At 35.7% G+C, this 19,791-nt stretch overlaps 2 protein-coding genes across 4 annotated transcripts in view; one reads left to right on the top strand and one right to left on the bottom strand.

Moving 5' to 3' along the window:
• The first annotated feature begins 4,621 nt into the window (after positions 1-4,621).
• LOC137581478 (uncharacterized) lies at positions 4,622-6,004 on the top strand. The gene is made up of 2 exons (XM_068295729.1): positions 4,622-4,979; positions 5,086-6,004. The coding sequence occupies exon 2, from the start codon at positions 5,099-5,101 to the stop codon at positions 5,690-5,692; it is 594 nt and encodes a 197-aa protein (XP_068151830.1). The 5' UTR covers positions 4,622-4,979; positions 5,086-5,098; the 3' UTR covers positions 5,693-6,004.
• A 947-nt stretch (positions 6,005-6,951) lies between these two features.
• Positions 6,952-19,791, bottom strand: part of LOC137581477 (AF4/FMR2 family member lilli-like) — a 35,477-nt gene continuing 22,637 nt past the window's right edge. For 2 of the 3 annotated variants that reach the window (XM_068295726.1, XM_068295727.1), the window contains exons 4-6: positions 13,662-14,488; positions 10,325-10,904; positions 6,952-9,379 (exon numbers count right to left, since the gene is read on the bottom strand). In XM_068295726.1, coding sequence (XP_068151827.1) covers positions 7,275-9,379; positions 10,325-10,904; positions 13,662-14,354 — 3,378 coding nt within the window. In that variant the 5' untranslated portion in view covers positions 14,355-14,488 and the 3' untranslated portion in view covers positions 6,952-7,274. Of the gene's footprint in view, positions 9,380-10,324; positions 10,905-10,981; positions 11,137-13,661; positions 14,489-19,791 lie in introns of those variants that run through there. The other variant, XM_068295728.1, reaches the window with a different exon arrangement.

The raw sequence follows: 19,791 nt of genomic DNA, 5'->3' as shown, positions 1-19,791 counted from the left end.
ATTGACATATCATTGATACATATTGAGTATTAAAAGTTATCAATCTGGACAAAAGTAAGTACAACCATTGACACGGTCACGTCTCACGTCTTTCTCATACTTATATTACGCACCCGTACGCGATCCTCATATAAATGAAGTTAGGTTTGGCTTGATATTGGATGACAAATTGGGAAGTAAAATTATTATTGTTGATTTTTGTTTTTTGTGTCGCCCGGAACTTATTGAAATGCCTTAATTGTTTCATTGTGGTGTGAGTGATAAAGGTCTCCCTCTTCAATGTGTTACTTGTGCTTTTCTATAAACTGGCTTAACTTTCCCACTGCTTGTCAAATTGTAATAAATTTCCTTAAATCTTTGTGTAAACTTGTTTTCTTTAAATTTGTTTGCGGTTTGACATTTTGATGGCAAGCAAAACGACAAAAACAAAATGCTTAATTAATTTCATAAATTGCATTTCTTTAAATGAATTAAGTCTAATTCTATTGACAATTGCCGCCCGATAATAAATTGTGTCAGTGCGGTTTTTACAACGCAAAGATTTCAGAATGATAAATATTAGCTTTAGATGTTTTTATTCCTTTCATTCGCGTTTGGGTTAGATATAAGATATGTGAAATTATTTCACCTTATAAGTGGTAATGTTGATAATTACTTAATATAAGGGTTAATTTTCATATCATTATTTTAGATAATCTGTTTACTCTATTTGTTATATTTTCATGATGTTGATTTTATTCAGAATATTTTCCTTTTGTTATCTTAGAACGGAAGATAAAATATCCTCATAACACTAAGTATTAAAGTATTAATGACGTGTAAACTAAAACGAAAATTTGGTACTTTTTTGGAATAAACAGATCTCAAACCTGGCTAAAACCTAAAGCAATCTGCATATCTATGATCCAATAAGGTGACAACATATCCACCACTATAATTTCTTAATACTATCAACATCCAGTCCCATTTTTCTCACATTAACTTAATTTTCACTTTATGGGGGTTTCCCTGTGTAAACTCATAATAACATTCTTAAATATTAATATGCCTCAATTGATTATAGATAATTATGTCTAATATCTGTTATTTGCATAGAACGATTGATTTATTATCGGCTTTTATATGTTTTTTTTTTTTTAGCACTTTAACGCCAAGCCCCTTTCCCTTTTTCCCCCTACCCCATATTTATAATGATTGTGTGTGTGTGAGTGTGAGAGTGCTCTGTTTTGCCAATTTCTTTTTGTGTTCTTAACAAGTATGCAAATCAGTTTAGAATTGGGTTAAGAGCTTAACGATGTTGACCGGTTTTTTATGTTGGTTTCGTTTTGTTATTATGATTTCATTTTGTATGGTTTTGTTATTGTTTCCATATGTGGGAGATACATATGTATATGGATATTTATTGATTACATATTTATATATAGCGCCGATTTTATGGTAATTAAAAGAAATGTAACCCAAAGACGACGAACGAGTGGAAAAAAGATGTTGTTAGACAACTTTTGCCTGCAGCGGGAATTGGCTGGGATTGCTTTGGCGTCTGGTTTTCTTTTTTGGTCTCTTTGGGGGAGTTCATTGAACGCCAAGATCAAGAACATTTTGAATCCTGCTTGCATATTCATGATGTGGCAAATACACACACACACACATATGTATACTCGTTTCCAGATTGCGCAATGTGAAAGGTTTTTCTTTTTCATATGTGCATAGAATGTTTTTAGCTGTTTGTTTGCGTGGAATTATCGGTAAACTTGTGTGTGTGTGGAGTTAATTTTTTGTGGCACTATTAAAAATCCATAAAGTTCGTGAAATTCCTTATGCACTTCACGTACACACAGCCACACACCCACAAACAAAGCTGAACTCATCGACGCCTCTGAGACTCACTTTACTTTTATATGCAACTTTGTGTTTTGTTCAATTTTGTTTGTCGTTCTTTCTTTTTTGTTTTTTTCTGGCACTGGCGACACAATTCTAGAAAGAAAGTGCCCACACCTTAGCCACACACTTTACTCACTTCACTTAAACACGCTAGGAAGGGAGAATGCCAAAAAAAACTTTTTTTTCACTTTTTTACACTTCACTCGCGATCAACGTTTACGCATGCGCGTCCAGAACCAAACTGTTCGCCCATCGTGCTGAGGACGCTCCTATTTATACCTCCAAACCTCAAATAGAACGTGCCGCAAAAAAAAAAAAAAAAACACAAAAAAAAATCAGAGAAAAAAAAAACGCGTTAAAAAAGAACGTCACCAAGAGCGATCTAAAGTGTAAATGTATGAGAAAGGAATAGTTAGGTAGATCTAGGTAGATTGAAATTAATGAAAACTAAAGCTTTCACAAAATTTTGGAAAAACTGTTAATATATATTTCTTTAAAGGATCAACAAGCTTAAGAAGTATTTGTTTTTTAAGTTTTTGAATAAACTAATTATAACAAATTATAATGAAAAGAAATTTGAAAATAACATTCAATTGGTTAAATAAACTAGAAATGTAGAGATTTAAGAATATATGTACATATATATTTTTTTAAATTTGTATATCAATAACTAAATTTTTTAGCGGTTTTAAAACATTAATTTGTGGGCTTTATATTATTAATTTACATCAAATGTTTGATATTTCTATAGCAGACAATTTTAAGGAAACGATAAATGGATATATGTTAAGGATATGGACAAATGTTAGAAGCAGCTAATTCTGATCATTTGAATATTTGCTTTAAATTCAAGAAGTCGGTCCAGCATACCTATTCCTTATTTCTCGAGTCCTCCAATGTGTAATACGAATTTGACTCTAAAAAACATTGTTATTTTTGTGTATATATTCTATATATATTTACTTCTCATTATCCATATTTCAACAATTTTAACATGATTTCATATATGAGGAACTAAAAATGGAAAATGTTATGACAATAGAGATTTGTAATATTAAAAGTCCAAAAGATTGTAAAATCTATTTTTAATTTCTGATTATTATATTGTAAACATTGTAATAAATAGATTACTCCAATCATTTTTGACCAAAAGTTATTTAAAGAGGGTATTCGATAAGTCTATATCAGATAAGCGAAGGCAAATTTCCATAATATATGCATACAGAAATCAAAACAAAGTATCTTACCTGTTTTTTTTTTTTGTTGCTCCTTCCACTTTGTTTTTTTTGTGGCCCCTTCATACTGTTCGTTGTAAAGTTTATGTGCGAATATTAAAATAAAAACAAAAATGCAGCAACCGGCAAGCAAATGCTACTGTTTGGGGGACTAATCTGCCGGTTCTCTTCGGATCTTGAAGTCAACGCCCACCTTGAAACTGGTCCAGATCTTTGGTTACTGCTGTTGGTTCTTGTTTTTATCATCCGGCATAAAGAAAGGTAATTAATTAACTTTAGCTTTCGGCATATTTTGCATAATAATATGGTACGTTGGCTGAGTTATTTTCTTTTTATCAATCTTATGGATATTTTGACAGCTTTGTCGATTAGCACAAGTCAGAGTTGGCCATGATTAATTGACTTGAAGTTCTTGCAGTGACAGAAGAAAGGCTCCTGATTGGGAATATTGTGATGGCACAATTATAATGAGATGGACTTGATTTCAGGAAGCTCGAGTCACTTTCAAAATGAGGATTGTGTAGTTGATGCAAATATTATTGACGAAAAAAAGTTATTAAGAAAGAAAAAAGTTAAAAGCGATAACTTGCAATTCAATACTTTTTTTGCTCTTCATTTTTGTTTGTTTACATAATGAATTAACAGTAATATGGATAATATGTTGGACGCTTTATGGATTTTGAAACAAAAACAATATTTTGCACATTTAAATTTTTACCTGGACAACGGGTACCCTAACCTATGTGGTTTATTTATTATAATATATTGTTTAAATTGTTTAGTATTTTCTACAATCAATTTGATTGCGTTCTGCATTTCAACAAATCTATACACATTGAACCGTTAAATTTAGAGTTACCATACATGGAAAAAACGTTCACATTTCGGCAGGGTAGCCAGATCATTAGAATTAGCTGAATAAAAATATTAAATTTGGAGAACCAGAAAAATCAATTTATGAAACAGGTATTAAATCCTCTTAATTGGATTTCTGATATTATACTTTTTTATACATTGTCATTCCTTTTTGTATGGCACGAGTAACGAGTCAAATAATACCGTGCTCTTTTACCGATAACGATTATAATATCGAATAGACCATCGATACTCCCGATACAGTGTTGAAGCAGTGCTGCCGTTTTTTTCCGAACAAAATAAGCTGACTTAGTAAAAAACAAGCCAAAATTAACTAAACCACAGAAAAATAATAAAATTTCTCAAGTATTTGTGAAAAATAAACAACAAACAAAACAAACTTGAAGCGCCAAAGAACTAACTCTATACTTCAACATAAAATTTAATAGTGTCAGTATTTTCCCAAAAATCTGAATCATGTTTTTTTTATTTTTTAAAGTATATTCGTGATATTAATAGTTGTTAGACTTTGTCAATTAATCGGTATCTGGGAATCTTTATTATTACAACATAAGTGAAATAAGCTAAAAATTATCTGCATCGTTTCTTAAATAAGCCAGATATTTCGCTCTGAAAAATAAGCTAGATGTGGACGAAAATAAGCCAAAACGACAACACTGATGGAGAGACAATAACGACAGGACGATAATATAAACGAAGAGAACAGAAGTACCTACCGCTGTCTCATTTGTTGTTATTAGCGACACGAAAACAATTTCATTTGCAGTCGCCAAGGAGTTTGAGTTACCAGAGACAGGTGCAACTCGAAATTGAAACTGCAGCTGTTTATTTATAGCAACAAACAGCAACAACCACCCCTTGAAAGGAGCAGTGGGAGTCAAAGTGGGTGGAGAAGTGAGAGCTGGTGTGGGTGGGTGGACAAGCCCAAGTACAAGTACAAGTGCAAGTACAAGGATATATATATTTAGTTGGCCAGTCAAAGTCAAGGTAAGTAGAGGTGACGTCTTACTCGCTCTGCCTCCTCATTACCTTTGCGTGTGTTATGAAATTATAAACTATAAAAAACTAATTTGATTCCATCACAAAATTTTAGTTCTTAACTGAATATGGAGTCAACAACAACAGCACCAGCTGCGGCTGCCGTTCCGGCGACAACAGCAACAACGACAACAACAACTGCGGCAACGGCAACTGCTGCCCAGGCCAAGCGTGGCACCCAGCAGGGACGTAAAAAATCTGGACCGAAATTCGAATTGACCGATTCACAGAAGTCAGATATTAAGGAGGCCTTCGATTTGTTTGACAACGAATGCACAGGCTTTATTGAAGTAAAAGAGCTAAAAGTAGCCATAAGAGCCCTGGGCTTTGAGCCCAAAAAGGAGGAAATTAAACGAATGATTGCCGAAATCGATAAGGATGGCAGCGGGCGTATAGCATTCAATGATTTTCTTCATCTAATGACTACAAAAATGGCCGAGAAAGATACCAAAGAGGAGATACTGAAAGCATTTCGCTTATTCGATGATGATGAGACGGGAAAAATATCATTTAAGAACCTCAAACGTGTGGCCCGTGAATTGGGAGAGACTCTCACGGACGAGGAGCTACGCGAAATGATCGATGAGGCTGACTTGGACAACGATGGCGAAGTCAATCAGGAAGAATTTCTACGTATTATGAAAAAGACCAGTTTGTATTAGGGCGAATCCTCTCCACAAAGGATTCACTCGCTCTCAATTATTTGTAGCCATAAGATGCATTCCTTGTATTTTGTAAATGTCTAAGTCAAAACATAAATATTTAATTGTTAAGTTTTAGTTGATATCATTTATTTATTGTACTCTCCGTGAAATGCTTTCAAAAAAGACGGGTCCTTGATTTCCATACCTTGCTTTACGTGTAAGTTGAAAATGTTGTGTTCCTTTCTCAATTATGTAACTACTTATTATGTATGCATTCGCAAATGTTTCATGCTAAGAAATAAAAGCACCGGCTGTATTTTTGCACAATAACCTCAGATAATGGATAATAACAAAATTCAATAGTTGCAAGATAATGTTGTAAAGTGCGAAATAAATATTGTTGTAATATATTAAAAATATATATGTATGTATGTTTATTACACAAGAGTTATCTAGAGTTCTCAATTGCAATTTTAAATGAGTAAAACTTATTACTTGGGAGATTCCCAATTATGAAGATGAACTTCCTACAATGTCAAACAAATAATCATGGTTAAAGCCCTTGTTATCTTACTTATTCAGTTAAAGTAAAATATCTCACTGAGACTTAAGTGAAACAAAGTGACAAAAGTCTAAATTGACATAGCTATAAAAATTGAATTTCCCATTAGAATCTTTGAACACTTTGATCTGAAGAATACTATCTTTTCAAATTGGAAGTACTTTAGTTCAATATGTTCATTTGGAATATTGCAATATCTGAGTATTTTTACGTATCCAGAATTTCAATCTTCTTGTTTTTAGAAAGTCCTTTTGGTTATCTAATAATAGCTGAAAAGATATAACTAACCAGATCTATTGTACTATATTATATATTTATTTCAATGATCAAATTTAAACTTTAAAGGTTACCCCTAACAAACTCATTTATCAGAAATGTCTCATATAATAACTAGACTTGGAATTTCTAAGTACATATTCAAAAATTTTGGAGTTAAAAAAGAAGTATAAAAGGAATATGATCAAAAATGCTTGAACCCCCCTCGATAAAAAGGCGTGGCCAAAGTTGTTTTAAAAATTCAAACCCTCTAACTTGATTTTCGAAGTTTGTGATCTCGTTTTCTCAAAATCTTCCAAAAAACTCTATAAAAAGGAAAAAATTGACTGCCTTTAAAAAAAGTTCGGATATTCAAAATCACTATAACCAGGACATTACGGATAATAATAACTTTTATTGTATCTTAAATTCTTAAAGATTTTAAGGATTAAATACCAAATTTTGATTTTAATTTAATTTCTTTATTTATTTTTTATTGATGTGAAAAATTTTCTAAAACAATTTATAATACTTTTTTTCTTGTTTTTCTTTCGTTTCTTTTTCTTTTTTTGTTTGCAAAACTTAAAAAACTAAACAATAAATTGGTTGGTTGTGTGGTGTGGGGAGTGGTGGGGGGGAGATACACATAAGCAAAAAACTTAAATTCGTTAAACACACAAGTTCTTAAATGAAGGAAACAAAAAAAGGAAATCCATATTGACATTTAGCAAATAAGTAGTCCCTAGATATGTATATATCTATATATATACTTTATGTCCGATTTCAGACAAATGGAGCATTAAAATAGATTTTTCGTTTGCTGGGCAATGGTTTGGTGCTCAGACCCGAACCCTCGATGAATTTCTCAAAGCTGGCCAAATTCTTTTTCATTTGCTTGGCCTTGGCCATGGGTGGTTCCAGATCCATTTCCTCCTCCTCCTCCTCCTCGGCCAGGGTGACCGTCTGGAGCTTCGGATGATGAATGTGATGATGATGATGATGCGACAAATCCTCCTCCTCATGGAATTCCTCATCCAAATTGTACTCATCAGCATCATTGATTAAACACTCATTTGCCTCACTGATCTCCTCGAGCATGCCTTCGTTCAGTGGACTCTTTGTGATATCATCATCTTGGCTTCTGTCGAATTCTGCATCCAGATTATACCAATCGAATTCAGCTTGAAGAGGCAGATCACTCGTTGCCTCGGCCAATTGTAGTAGCGATTGGGACTTCGAAGTCGAAGTGGAGGTGGGAGTTGTAGGCTGGCTCTTCGGTGTTGTGGGCGTGGTGGGTGAGCTGGGCAAGCTCATGCGTTTATTGATCTCGGCCAGAATGTTGGGCACGTGCTTGCGTTTGTATTGTGATGTGGTAGTTTGAGTGGTCGGCATTTGGAGGCGAAGTGATGTACTCAGATTTGTGGTGGTGGTTGGAGTTTTGGGTGTCATCATTAGATAGTCGGAGGCGGATTGTTTGGGTGCTATAATGGCAGCCACATTGGGTAGCTTTGGTATGTCAGCGAAAATCTCTTCGATTTCCTCAGTCTTGTGCGAGTGATTGTCATCGGAAAGTTGATCCTCCTCCTGATTGGCCGCTTCTGTAGCTGGCGGTGTGCTGGATTCGGGAGCTTGATGGACATCGGCCACAATTTGTACACTCGTCATGCCACCCACCTCCGAAATGGAACAATAATCCGGCTCCGAAGTTGTTGTTGTTGTTGCCTCCTCCTCCTCCATTTGTTCCTCTAGTTGATGAAGGGACTTCTTAAATTTCAACAAATTTGCCGGCTTTGGTGGCAAGGCAGGAGGCAACTTTTGGTTTTTTGAACCGGCTCCAGTGTGTGCAGCTTCTCCGTTAGCTGCTGCCATATCCACATACAAATTGGATGCTCTCTCCGAGCCAATTGGCTCATACTCATTGCTGTAGATGGTTTCATAGTTGAGAATATCTCCGGTCGAGGTCATGGGATGATAATGTGAGATCATTGGTTCATGTTGCACTTCCTCGGGCTCTTCATCATCATGCCTGGGTACATGAACCATGCTATTTTTGGTAGAAAAATGCACACGTTTGCGTCCATTCGATGCACTGCGTCCACTTAGAGAGCTGCGTCTAGGCAGATTTGAGCCGGAGGAGGCAGAGGATCCCCCCTTTACGGACATTGCCGATTTAGGAGTGGGTTCTCTCAGCGTCTCCTCCATGGATTGTTGAAGTAAAATCTGATTAACACACTCTAACACAGGATTCACAGCCCCCTGGCCATAGGGTTTGGCAGCAACCGTTGCCTCCTCTTGATCCGAGGCACTGGCATACCAATCATCCGTGGTCGTCTCATAGATCTGCTTGGGTGAAGCCTCCGAAAAGTCGGCACAACGTCGTTGTACTATTTTGATAGCTCCCCTGGACATAAGCTGCTGCTCCTGCTCCACATCCAACTCATCGAAATCTTCATCATCCTGCGTGGGCGAGAATATGCCATCATCTTCCTCCAACTGGGCGGCCATTGAGGAAACTGTTGTCTTACTGCTACTACTGCGACTGGAACAACTATTGCGACGTCTTTGCTGCTGCTGTTGCTGCTCCAATTCCAAACTACTCTGCTCCGAGTAGTCACCATCTTCCAGGGATGGCTTAACTCCATGCATACGTTCCATCGCTCTTGCATAGTTATGCAAGTGCTCGTAGCTCGTTTGAGAATCCTCACGGCTAATGCTACTGGTATTCTCCTCCGATTGCTGCTCCAATGCCGCATCATCGATATGCATGGCCCGGGAACGCATGTAATCCCGAAATGTGCCCGCTGTACGCTTACTTGTATACCGAACGCTTCGTCGGGCGCCATAGAACGACGATGAGACGGTGTCATCGCTGGAAGAGCCGTGCTCAGCTGAAAGTCGAAAGGAAACAAATAAAGAGTTTAGCAAGGACTTTATAAAGTTTAGAACTTTACATAAGTGAGTTGCGTGAAGCGATATGTTCTGCTAATTATAAGATTAAATAACGTATACGTAATGTATGACAGCTTAACTAATAACATAAAGGATAAAGTTCAGATGATTGTTATAATGATAGTTAAGTGAACTTTTCAAACACAAAAAGTTGCATTCTATCTTAGAGAAATATATTGAATAAATGGATTTTCCAAGTAAAATGATTTAGTATTGGCCAACACAAAGGCTCTAAGGTAGGGCCTACTATGGCTACTGCCACTGCATTGTTGGGATTTTATTTGTATTTCTTAACTTTTTTGCTTTTAAAAAGAATCAAAAGAATACTTCTTTATCTTTAAATGTTATTGTACAATATAGAAAACTACGTAAATTAATAATTAATTACGATTTGTTTTACTTCAAACAAAGAAAATGAACTTATCTAATCTTTAGAGCTCAATTGGTTGTTAGTTAACAGCTTATAAGAGCTTATAGTCCTATTGCTAAGATAGATATGTGAATATAGTATTTATTAAGTAATAGGTACTAAATTATAGAAATAAAAACCTATTTAATACTAAGAAATTTCCTATATAAATGGCCATATAGTCAGAATCAGAAATGGTTTGGAATTTGATCCATAACTTGAGTTTGAAAATCAATTTTGACTATACCAAAAAGGTTACAAAATAATTACCATTAAAATTAATTTCATAAACAAATAACTTCTTTCAAAAGTTTAAGGAATGTTTAAGTCTACTTCTATTTCTAGGGCACATAGCAGTTCCTCTTGAGTTTGAGACATTTTTAAATAGTGAATAGAGATTCTTGTAAGGTTTTTGCTCATTGATGAAATGTAGATGAAACAATCTTTATAATATTTCAAATCTTTTTGTACTTACTCTTTGCGCTTACGCCCAATTCCTTGCCACAGGTCTGTGTGCCACTCGCTCTAAGCTCAATGTCATAGAATTGCTTGCGGCAATTATTGCATTGCAAAGCCTCGAGTACCAGACACTTGTCCAATTCGTCATTCACATTCACTTCCTGATCGGCATCGGCCACCATGCCCTCATCTTTTTGCTGATCATCGTTAAGCCGTTTGCGTAGGGCACGATTCTGTCTTACAAGTCGGCATATCTCCTGGTCCCTGTCCAGCAAACGTTGATTCACCGTCTTCATGTCATTCTTCAGTTTGGACTCAAAGCAGAGCAGAGACTTAACCACACATGCCAATTCTTCGGTGCGACGTCGCTTCTCCTTGGCCAACTCACGATACAGCTGCTTATTTTGCTGATCATAGTTCGAGATCATTTGCAATAGACGACGACGTTGAAGACGTTCTGGAGAGTTGCTGCCCATGGCCATTGTATCGTCTACATTGCCTCCACCACCGCCCGACGAACTGGAACCCGAGGAACTGCGTTGTACTTCGCTACTGCTGCTACGTGCATTTCGCGAGGACTGTGAATTGTCCGAGTTCTGTAAGCAAACAAAGAAAGAAATAATACTCATTATTAATCTGCCATTAAAACTTTGTAGTCCTAGTCCCTTGGCACCTTGGAGTGATGTCCCAGCACATGGAAGTGCCCCGTGAAACCCCATTTGCCAACCATTTTTGGGGCTCTCCGACAAATGACAACTGTTGCTGCTAATGTTGTTTTTTGAACTGTATGCAAAAGTCTGAACGTTTTGATTGATAACCCACAGAGAAATGAAAGCCCCAGGGGCTGTCCATTGTTATCTGATAGGCCAGGTTGATTTTCTAAAACCAAATGACGCACACTTCACGTTGGTCGATGACAAGTGAAATTCGCTCTCCTGTGGGAGCACTCACCATGCACATGCATCCTCAACAAGTAAGCTCTAAATACCCTTACCAAATATCACAATTGATTTTTTATACATTTGGTTCACTAAAGTCAAAAGTTGGTATTTGACAAATGAGTTGAAGTGGGCTAAGAAGTTAAATTTTAATTTCAAAACATGTTCTTTCTAGTTAATGAAATTGTTATATATGAAATACTTGAGTTTACTTTAATCTGAAGATGATTGTCTATGATAAATTGCTAAATACTTCTATTAAGATTAAAGTTTCTTTGGTACTAAAATGCTTTAGATATTATTAAGATTATAATTATAAACCGTTTTTGATATGTTTTGATTATGTTCTACATATAAATATTTGCTTTTAAAAGAATTTCTTTTCTTGATCTATTCAAAAGAGTAGCAAATTTTCGTCTTAGAGGCAGACAGACATCTGTTTTCGACTTTTGTCTATCTTATCACCTGTATTTAGCTTATTCCCCCAAAAATTATATATATTTATATACCTATAGGAAGGTACAAAAATACATTAAATACACCTCATATATAATTTTATCACCTTTGTACGAATATTTACGACATTATTTTGTTTTGGTTTTTTGTATTGGATTTTGTTTGAACTGCCCTCACCGAAGACGAACTGATGAAGGCCTTTGGACCCCCACTCCCAACTAGGTACCTAGTCATTCTCTTGTCATCTACGGCATCAAGACTTGCGTGCTGCTGGAAGAACTCTCAAGATGACACGTCTTCTTATTGTGCCGATACAGATACGTGATCAATTGTATGCTGGAACTTTTGCAGCCATTTGCACTATGCTAAACATTTCACATTTTCATTCTTCAGTGGGATTTCGAAAGAGAAAATATATTATTGTAATTGCGGCCAAGGCGAATCACCCACTCGGCGGTATTGGCTTATCACCACCAATCAGCCAAGCCGTTCAACCAACCGTCTGCAGTCTCATTAATTACTTAGAAAGCCAAGAAACAACAATCAAGGGCAGCTGCAATATACCCACAAACACACACACACACACACATATAGAGAGGGCTCATATTGTTCTTGATAAGCAAATGGTTAACCACGTGCAATCTATCTGTAAGATATATATACACTATATACATATAATATATATAACTTGTTTATTGTAAATGCACGCTCTTAACTTGTCTTTGACTTGGTCAAAGTCAGCTAACTAAGATTTGGAAATTGTTTGCCCGGTGATAGTTAGATAATTTAGTCAGATGAAAAGTGAACATGATGCAAGTTTAGCATTTAAGTTGGCAAACATTTCCGATATTATCATAAACTTGTAGACAATACTATCGAATATTCGTATATCTAGTATATCGTAATTTTAACCATTTTCTATTCATAAATTGGCCTCTATTCAAATGAATTGGAAAAAATTTCTGACTTCGACTGCTGGTCCTACGCATCTTTAACTTGTTTCAGCTAAGAACTCTAAAACTCTAAAGTTTAACTCTTTACATTAATATGTTTCATTTGGCAACAGAAATGATTGGCTTTTTCCCTTTTTGGTTTGTCCCTTTTAGTCCCCATTATAAACCTTTAAATTTATAAAGTTGAGTCACTAAACATATTTTAAAAAAAGTAAACCTGTCAGTGATATATATGATCTTACAGATATTCTGATTCTACATTTGTTTCTTCTTCTGTTTGGGTCTAATGAGTTTTACATTACATCTGATTACATCAGAAGAAACCTGCAATTTTATCTCCTTTTAGATAAGATTTATAATTGAGTTAGTGAAGATTATTCTCTTAAGGTTTTTTATTAGTTAATATGTATATAAGGGGTTGATGAAGGTATAAGTTTATATTGAACAACCACCACAAGTTTTTTTTGGAAACCTATATGAATTAGTCCTGGGAAATCGCATGTGGAAATGGAACTTGAAACATGGTTATTAGCAAGAAGAAAAAAACAATCTATATTAGTTCACGGATTTTTGTTAGTGTCTATTCTACAACTACTGTATTTAAAATGTTCACTTCAAATTGTCCACAAATGGTTCGAATATAGGCTCAAAAAATTTGATTTAAAAGAAAAGGAATATTAGGACTACTTTTGAGTTTTTCAGGCCAATAAACGCCGAGCAGTGAATACCTTTTTGGTATTTTCTACACTCAATCAATTAGGAAGTTAATAAATGATATAAATTTATACAAACAGCTACCTACATATATGGAAAGTAAAGAGTTCTTAACAAGATTCGAAAGCTTGATGACTATATTCAGCATTTAGAGCAAAATATGATTCAGTTCTAGCCAAAAAAGAGAAAACTAAAACTGCTTTTAAGGAAGAACAGATCCACCGACAAAAAGTTATAAAATCTACCTGCAAATTAGTCTAACTTGCTTAACTTATCTTATGGATCTACTTACTTGCTCGGCACTCAGTTTCTGCAGACGGGCTCCAAATCCAAGTTTCTTATAGGCCGGTGTATGCCCTGCCGATTGGGTATTAAACGATGGCATCTCCAAAGTTGTCTCGGGCAACTTCTGATAATGCTGCAGCGTGGCACCGCCTTCAACTTGAACACCTGTATTTGCCTTGGTTCGCATTGTCACTGAGGCAAGTTCGTTGCTGGCTTGCTGTGAATTTTCTGGGGTCGGTGATTTCACCTGGACGGCCTCATAGAATTCACCGTCGCCGTGACTACGATAGCTGCCCTGCAAACAATTGAAACCACCCCAATCGGTCTGAAGATTTGAATATATTGGACTACCACCAACTTCGGTTGGAGTCTTTTGGGTGGGTGACTTGCCACTTGCAGTGCCGCCTGCTTGACACTTCAGTGTGTCGTAGCCGTTGAGTAATTCACTCTTAATGAACTTTTCTATAAATTGACTGGGAGATTTTGAACTTAAATGGGCAAAGAATTTCCCACCAGTGTCACTTAGGCTACTGGCGGATCGTCGATGTTGCTGCTGTTGTTGCTGCTGTTGGGATTTGTGATTTTTATGGGGTAAACTATTGCTCTTTTTGGGATTATCTGTTTGATCCGTTGGCGTCTGTTGTTGTTGTGGTTGTTGTTGAAGGCCATAGATTTGTGAACTGCTCAACAGACCAAACATATTGATTTAATAGTTGGGGTGGGGGGAAAGAGTTTTGGGGTGATACTAGCTGGCTGGTTGGTAGATTGGTACTGGGGGATGTGTTAGGCTTTCGACACTGGCCACAACATCATCATGATGAGGTTTAGAGAGCGCTGCAAAGACAAAAAGAAACACAACAAAGAGTTAAAGAGTTAGTTGGGCTATTATATATGTATCTTCACCGTCCAATGCATTCAAATTCATGTAATAACTAAGCCAATTAACCGCCTGTAATGTGTCAGCCAATTGGATATGTTGCAATCATTAAGCTGTCAAAGCGATTCGAATTATATTACAATTCACTTGTGACTTTTCCCCATAGTTAGAAAATATCAATTTTAAAATGCCACCAGGTGAGGTAATTGTTCAGATATCAATTGAAAAATTTTTATGTAAGTCTTAATTTGGAATATTTGTTATAGAATCTCAGGTATATTGGCCAACTCCATCTATATATTATTTCAATTTGGAAGAGTGACTACTAACGAATGGGATTCCTAACCAATTAGTTAAATCAATTCGAAACAGAACTTGTCGGTCTGGGAAAAAATATAGATCGAATTTGATTTGAGAAGACATATGATATAGTGATCCGATCCTGACGATTTTCATACTTTATCTTACCCGGGTTATAAGTAGCTCAAATATCAAGTTTCATCTCAATAGCTCATAAGATTTCAGAGTGAAGTTAATTTGTACCGACGGACAGACGGACATGGCTCTATCGACTCAGCTTCTCTTGGGGATCAAGAATATATATACTTTCTGTGCTTTACAAACATCTGACTTATTTTGTAATACCCTCTGCAAGGGTATAAAAATAAAGTTTCTATAAAATGAAATTGATTATTCAGAATAATTATATTATAACGATTTCTGTTTCCATTCGAATTAGTTTTACGAAAGTTTGACCATAAGATCAGTCATACATAGTTAGAGGCACTTTCATATTGGATCTTCGATATGATCGAAAACGTATAAAACCTAAATGTTCGAAATCTGCAAACATTTTTAAGCCAATTGAAGATGGAATCAGACTGAACTAGTTCTTCCAACGATGCAGATGGATTTTATATCCCGGAAACATATAGTAAAACTTTGGATTCTTGTGTAATTATGACAAATTAACAACAATAAAGTTCCAATCATGGCAATGATTATCCTACAATAAAAACAAAACCTTATCTAGATATTGCCACCTAATAAATATGAACCAAATTTATACGACTTAGTTTATCACGTTATAACTTTAACGCATAAACGTGAATTTAAATTAAGTCTCATTGGTATTATTCATTTTTTAATGATTGTAAATTTGATTTTATTTCCCTCTCTCATTCCCATTGAAGTTGAAAATTTTTGTTGCATTTTTCTTATCTTTTTTCAAAGTGGGAAGGCCTACTCCACCTCCTGGCCTTTTATTTTTTTCGTTGTTGTCGCTGACTGTCGAACGCATTTTTCACTATTAATTTACAACAATAGCTCATTTATTGTATTTATTAATTTTTTTCTTCTTCGCTCTTTTTACAAACAAGCTGAAAATTGGGAATTTCTTGAGGTTGTCCAAAGGTTCGGTTGTGGGTTAACCTTGAAATTGGGCCCCCAAAAATAAAATTATATAGATTTGTGTGATGAGAGGTTGCACACACACACACACACATACGTTGGTAAGATTTATAATACCGAAGGTTCTTGTGGGTGCTGTTAACTATAATTTAATGTGTAATAAAGGTTTCACACTCACGATAAGGTTCAAGCCTCATAACTGTTGTGTGAGGTAAGCTTTGTTCTTTGTTGCCCTTCTTGGAATAAGTAAATCACCCCCCACAAAACACACACACACACATAATAGTTATAAAAAATATAATAATAATAGCAACAAAACTTTGGCAATCATTTTTGTTGGTTTCTTCTTTTTGTTGTGAACTGTAAAAAGGCAATTAAAAGCGCATGCGCATAGTCGCAATTGGTCGCAGTTGAAGTAGTTTTGGTCTTTAGCTTTTCCTTTTTGCTGAGCGTGTTTTAGACCAATTAAAAGAAACCAAAAAATGAATAAAAATATTATATTGCAACGCATTCGTATATGAGGATCATTATGAAATGCAATGCAAAGTAAATCGTAAAGCATTTCTAAATTAAAATTGCCATGCCATCATCAAATACGAAATGTATCAATGGTAGAAAGTTAGTTAAAACAATAACAATAACAAAATTCATAAAAATCACGCAGTTAATTATAATTTGATGTTTGTAATCATTTAAACCAATGAAAACTAACATTTTCCCCCCAATTTTCTGGCTACACTTGATATGCTAGATGATAGGCAGGAAATTTTTATCAATCAGAGTTTATACTCTTCTTTAGCAGGTATATTGGTTTTGTTTAACTAACAACAAGTTACAGTTCTTTCAACATTATGATTAAATCAACATATGAAGACTTGACTTGGTTTATAGAAATTTCTTATGACCATCAGATTCCAGCAAACAATGAGATTGATCTGTAAGGAAGGGTATAAAATCGTCGTCATTATACAATTAGTATCAAATCTTTTGTCTATTTGTATCCCACTGAGTATTTAATTTATGTAATATTATACGATATTACGTTATAGATATGAAAATATTTGTTTGAAGGAATTCAATCCCGGAACTTTCAATATTAAGAAAAATTTCGAGTTTTTAGTTTTGAAATGAATATTTTTATTTTGAGTTTCTTGTGTCGAATCCCCATGAGTTTCTTACAATCTTTAGCCATCAATCGGCTAGACTAAAACGATTTATTCTCCTTACCCAATTATCCACATTTATGCCTATAAACTGAGTTTTGCCAGATGTCATCTAATCGTTTGGTCTCACTAAATAGATTTTACCATATTTGCTATATAAATTTATTTATATATGTGTAGGTATGTATATGTGTGTATGACTACTACCGATTGCAAAGACAACATTGTAAAGATTTATTATAAATTCGAGCGTTGCTGCTGACAGATCCAGGCAAAAGTCTCAAAAACAAATTTGTCTTAATTGGCCAAGACGAATTGAGTTGGCCTGCCCATTTTTGGGTCTAAAAGATTGCCACTGGCGACGACAGACTCTTCTCCCCTCGTTTCTCTCTTTCTCTCTCTGTCTATCTTTAATCAACTTTTAAACTGGGAAAAACTTAAAATCTTGTTAATGCCTTAAATCTTATGGATTTGTTAAAATAAACAGTCTATGGGTAGCGCCCACTGAGACACTCCTCCTCCTTCTCCTAATTCTCTCAACATACAATTTCAAGCCTAAACAGTTGTAAAAGATTAGCTTTGGTTCACAAAACTATTGAAAAGGACTGCTGGTATCCTAAGTAAGTAAGTGCATACTGAGAGAGGAGAGTAACAGGTACATAGTCCGCACCTCATCGTTTAAGTCGTCCGCTTCCTGCTGTGTGTGCTGTGTGTGCAGATAAAAAGTGAAAGGTCACGATGTTGACCTGAGACTTAACTACAGGTAGGCACTTGCACCTAAACACATATATTTTATTGTCATCCAAAGCGAGAGTTGACACTCAAATTGAAGTAGAAGCTACAGTATTCGTTTAAGGTTACAAACAGGTTGCCGAAGATGTCACAATTGTTTAAAACAAACATCCTCGATATATGGCAAATGAAATATTCAGAGCCTTATTGTTAAGAAAGCAGCTAGATTCTCTCCAGGCATTCGGAAATCAATAAAGATTTTGTTCTTAAAATCTTATTCTAGGCTCTTTTCTCTAGGGTAGTCCTAACATACATTTTACATACTTTTTATTAAGGCATAAAGAAACAAACATTTAAATCCAAGAGCACAAATTCCAAAGACTTGGAAACGAAAACCCAAATTGAAAATATCTTCTTAGTCTTGAACGAAAGTATTTACTTTCCCTGCGGGCTGTGATTTACCTAAAAATAAAGTATGCCTTTTTATGGGATATCTTAGCCTGACAGTAAGTCCAAACAGTTGTTAGGGATTACATGTGCCATAACACGAACTCTGGCTAATCTTTTGACCACCTACTCAGCAGTGAATCTGGACTGGCTCCTCTGAAGCACTTTGAGTTGCCGTGCCATGAACTATTTCACCCGCATTGCATCCAGCTGCTTTAGAGTAGATAAAAAGTGAAAGGCTAATGGATGACAAAAAGGAAAAAGGAATAGATCGACTTAATGTCACCCTACAAGGAACACTGGGGACGTGCGAAGACTTGACAGTTTGTACTAAGCCACCTAGAGGGATGCGATTTATGCCACTCCCTGGGTGGCGTTTTCCTTTACGCTCACGTATCTAGGATGACCTTCGTTCCAGGTCAGGTTTGTGAAATAAATCAACGACACATCCATACATAAAAAGAGAGATGGCAAACGCAAAAATTAAAGAACAAAGACACCGAAATGGGCATTGCATAAATATGTGAAACAATAGGACAAAGGACATTCCAATGATAACACTCAAAGTGGCAGCAAAGGTTGCCTACCTGTAATTTCTTCATTTGTTTGTCCAACTTACTTGGAAGCCCGAATTCAGGTAGACAGTCAAATTTTTCAAGGTTTGACACTTTGATGTTAGTTGCGTGTAGATGGTCTGTGTCTTTGCCGTCATTAATTAGTGAACCATTGAGGTTTTGCCGTCTTCAATGAAATCCTAGCTAGCTACACACATACACATGAGAATATAGAAACCCAAAATCAAAGTCAATGATCTCTATATATGGCCAACTTAATGATATATCCCACAAAGAATAGACAAAGAGCCATAAGAAGTTCAAATTATGCGGGAGAAGTTCTCAGCAGATGTTCGACAGGTGATGGGGGAAAAAATGATGCAATGAACGGTAAATTTTATGGAAATGGGTCAAACTTTTGACTCTCCATACTCATAGATGGTCAATTAAATTGTCAGCTTTTCAAAACTTCCATCGATCTTTTTTCTCTCCCCCATTTTTTGTGTTCGTTTCTTTGGTTTCCTTCTTTTCACGCTGACAAATTTGTCATCTGTCTTTAAACTGACAGTTGGTTTGACCCGATTTCAGCGAAACTGCAGTGACAAAGCTATAAAAGCAAACAAATTGTAGAAAAAACTAGTCATTTTTTCTAGTCAGAAAGCCTAAATCATCTTACATAACGGGAACTGAAGAAAAACCATAAAAAAATACGCGCAAAAGAGGAAGTTAACTTTTGGGTCAGTCAGATACATACATTGTAGTTTTTCCTTATATTTCCCTACACTTGACACGTGCAACTCGTATGCAAAGGCAGCAAGACAGAGACACACAGAGAGAGAGAGAGAGAGAGAGATAGGGAAAGACAAATACCATTTGGCTAAAGTGTGAATGCCTATAGATGGATAGTGTTGGGTGAAGGTGAGGCTGAGGATGACGGCGAGGTGACTACCTGTC

Source organism: Drosophila tropicalis, unplaced genomic scaffold (assembly GCF_018151085.1).
Source record: "Drosophila tropicalis isolate 14030-0801.00 unplaced genomic scaffold, ASM1815108v1 contig_845, whole genome shotgun sequence".
Taxonomy (NCBI): Eukaryota; Metazoa; Arthropoda; class Insecta; order Diptera; family Drosophilidae; genus Drosophila; species Drosophila tropicalis.
This window is presented reverse-complemented; position numbering and strand designations above follow the sequence as displayed.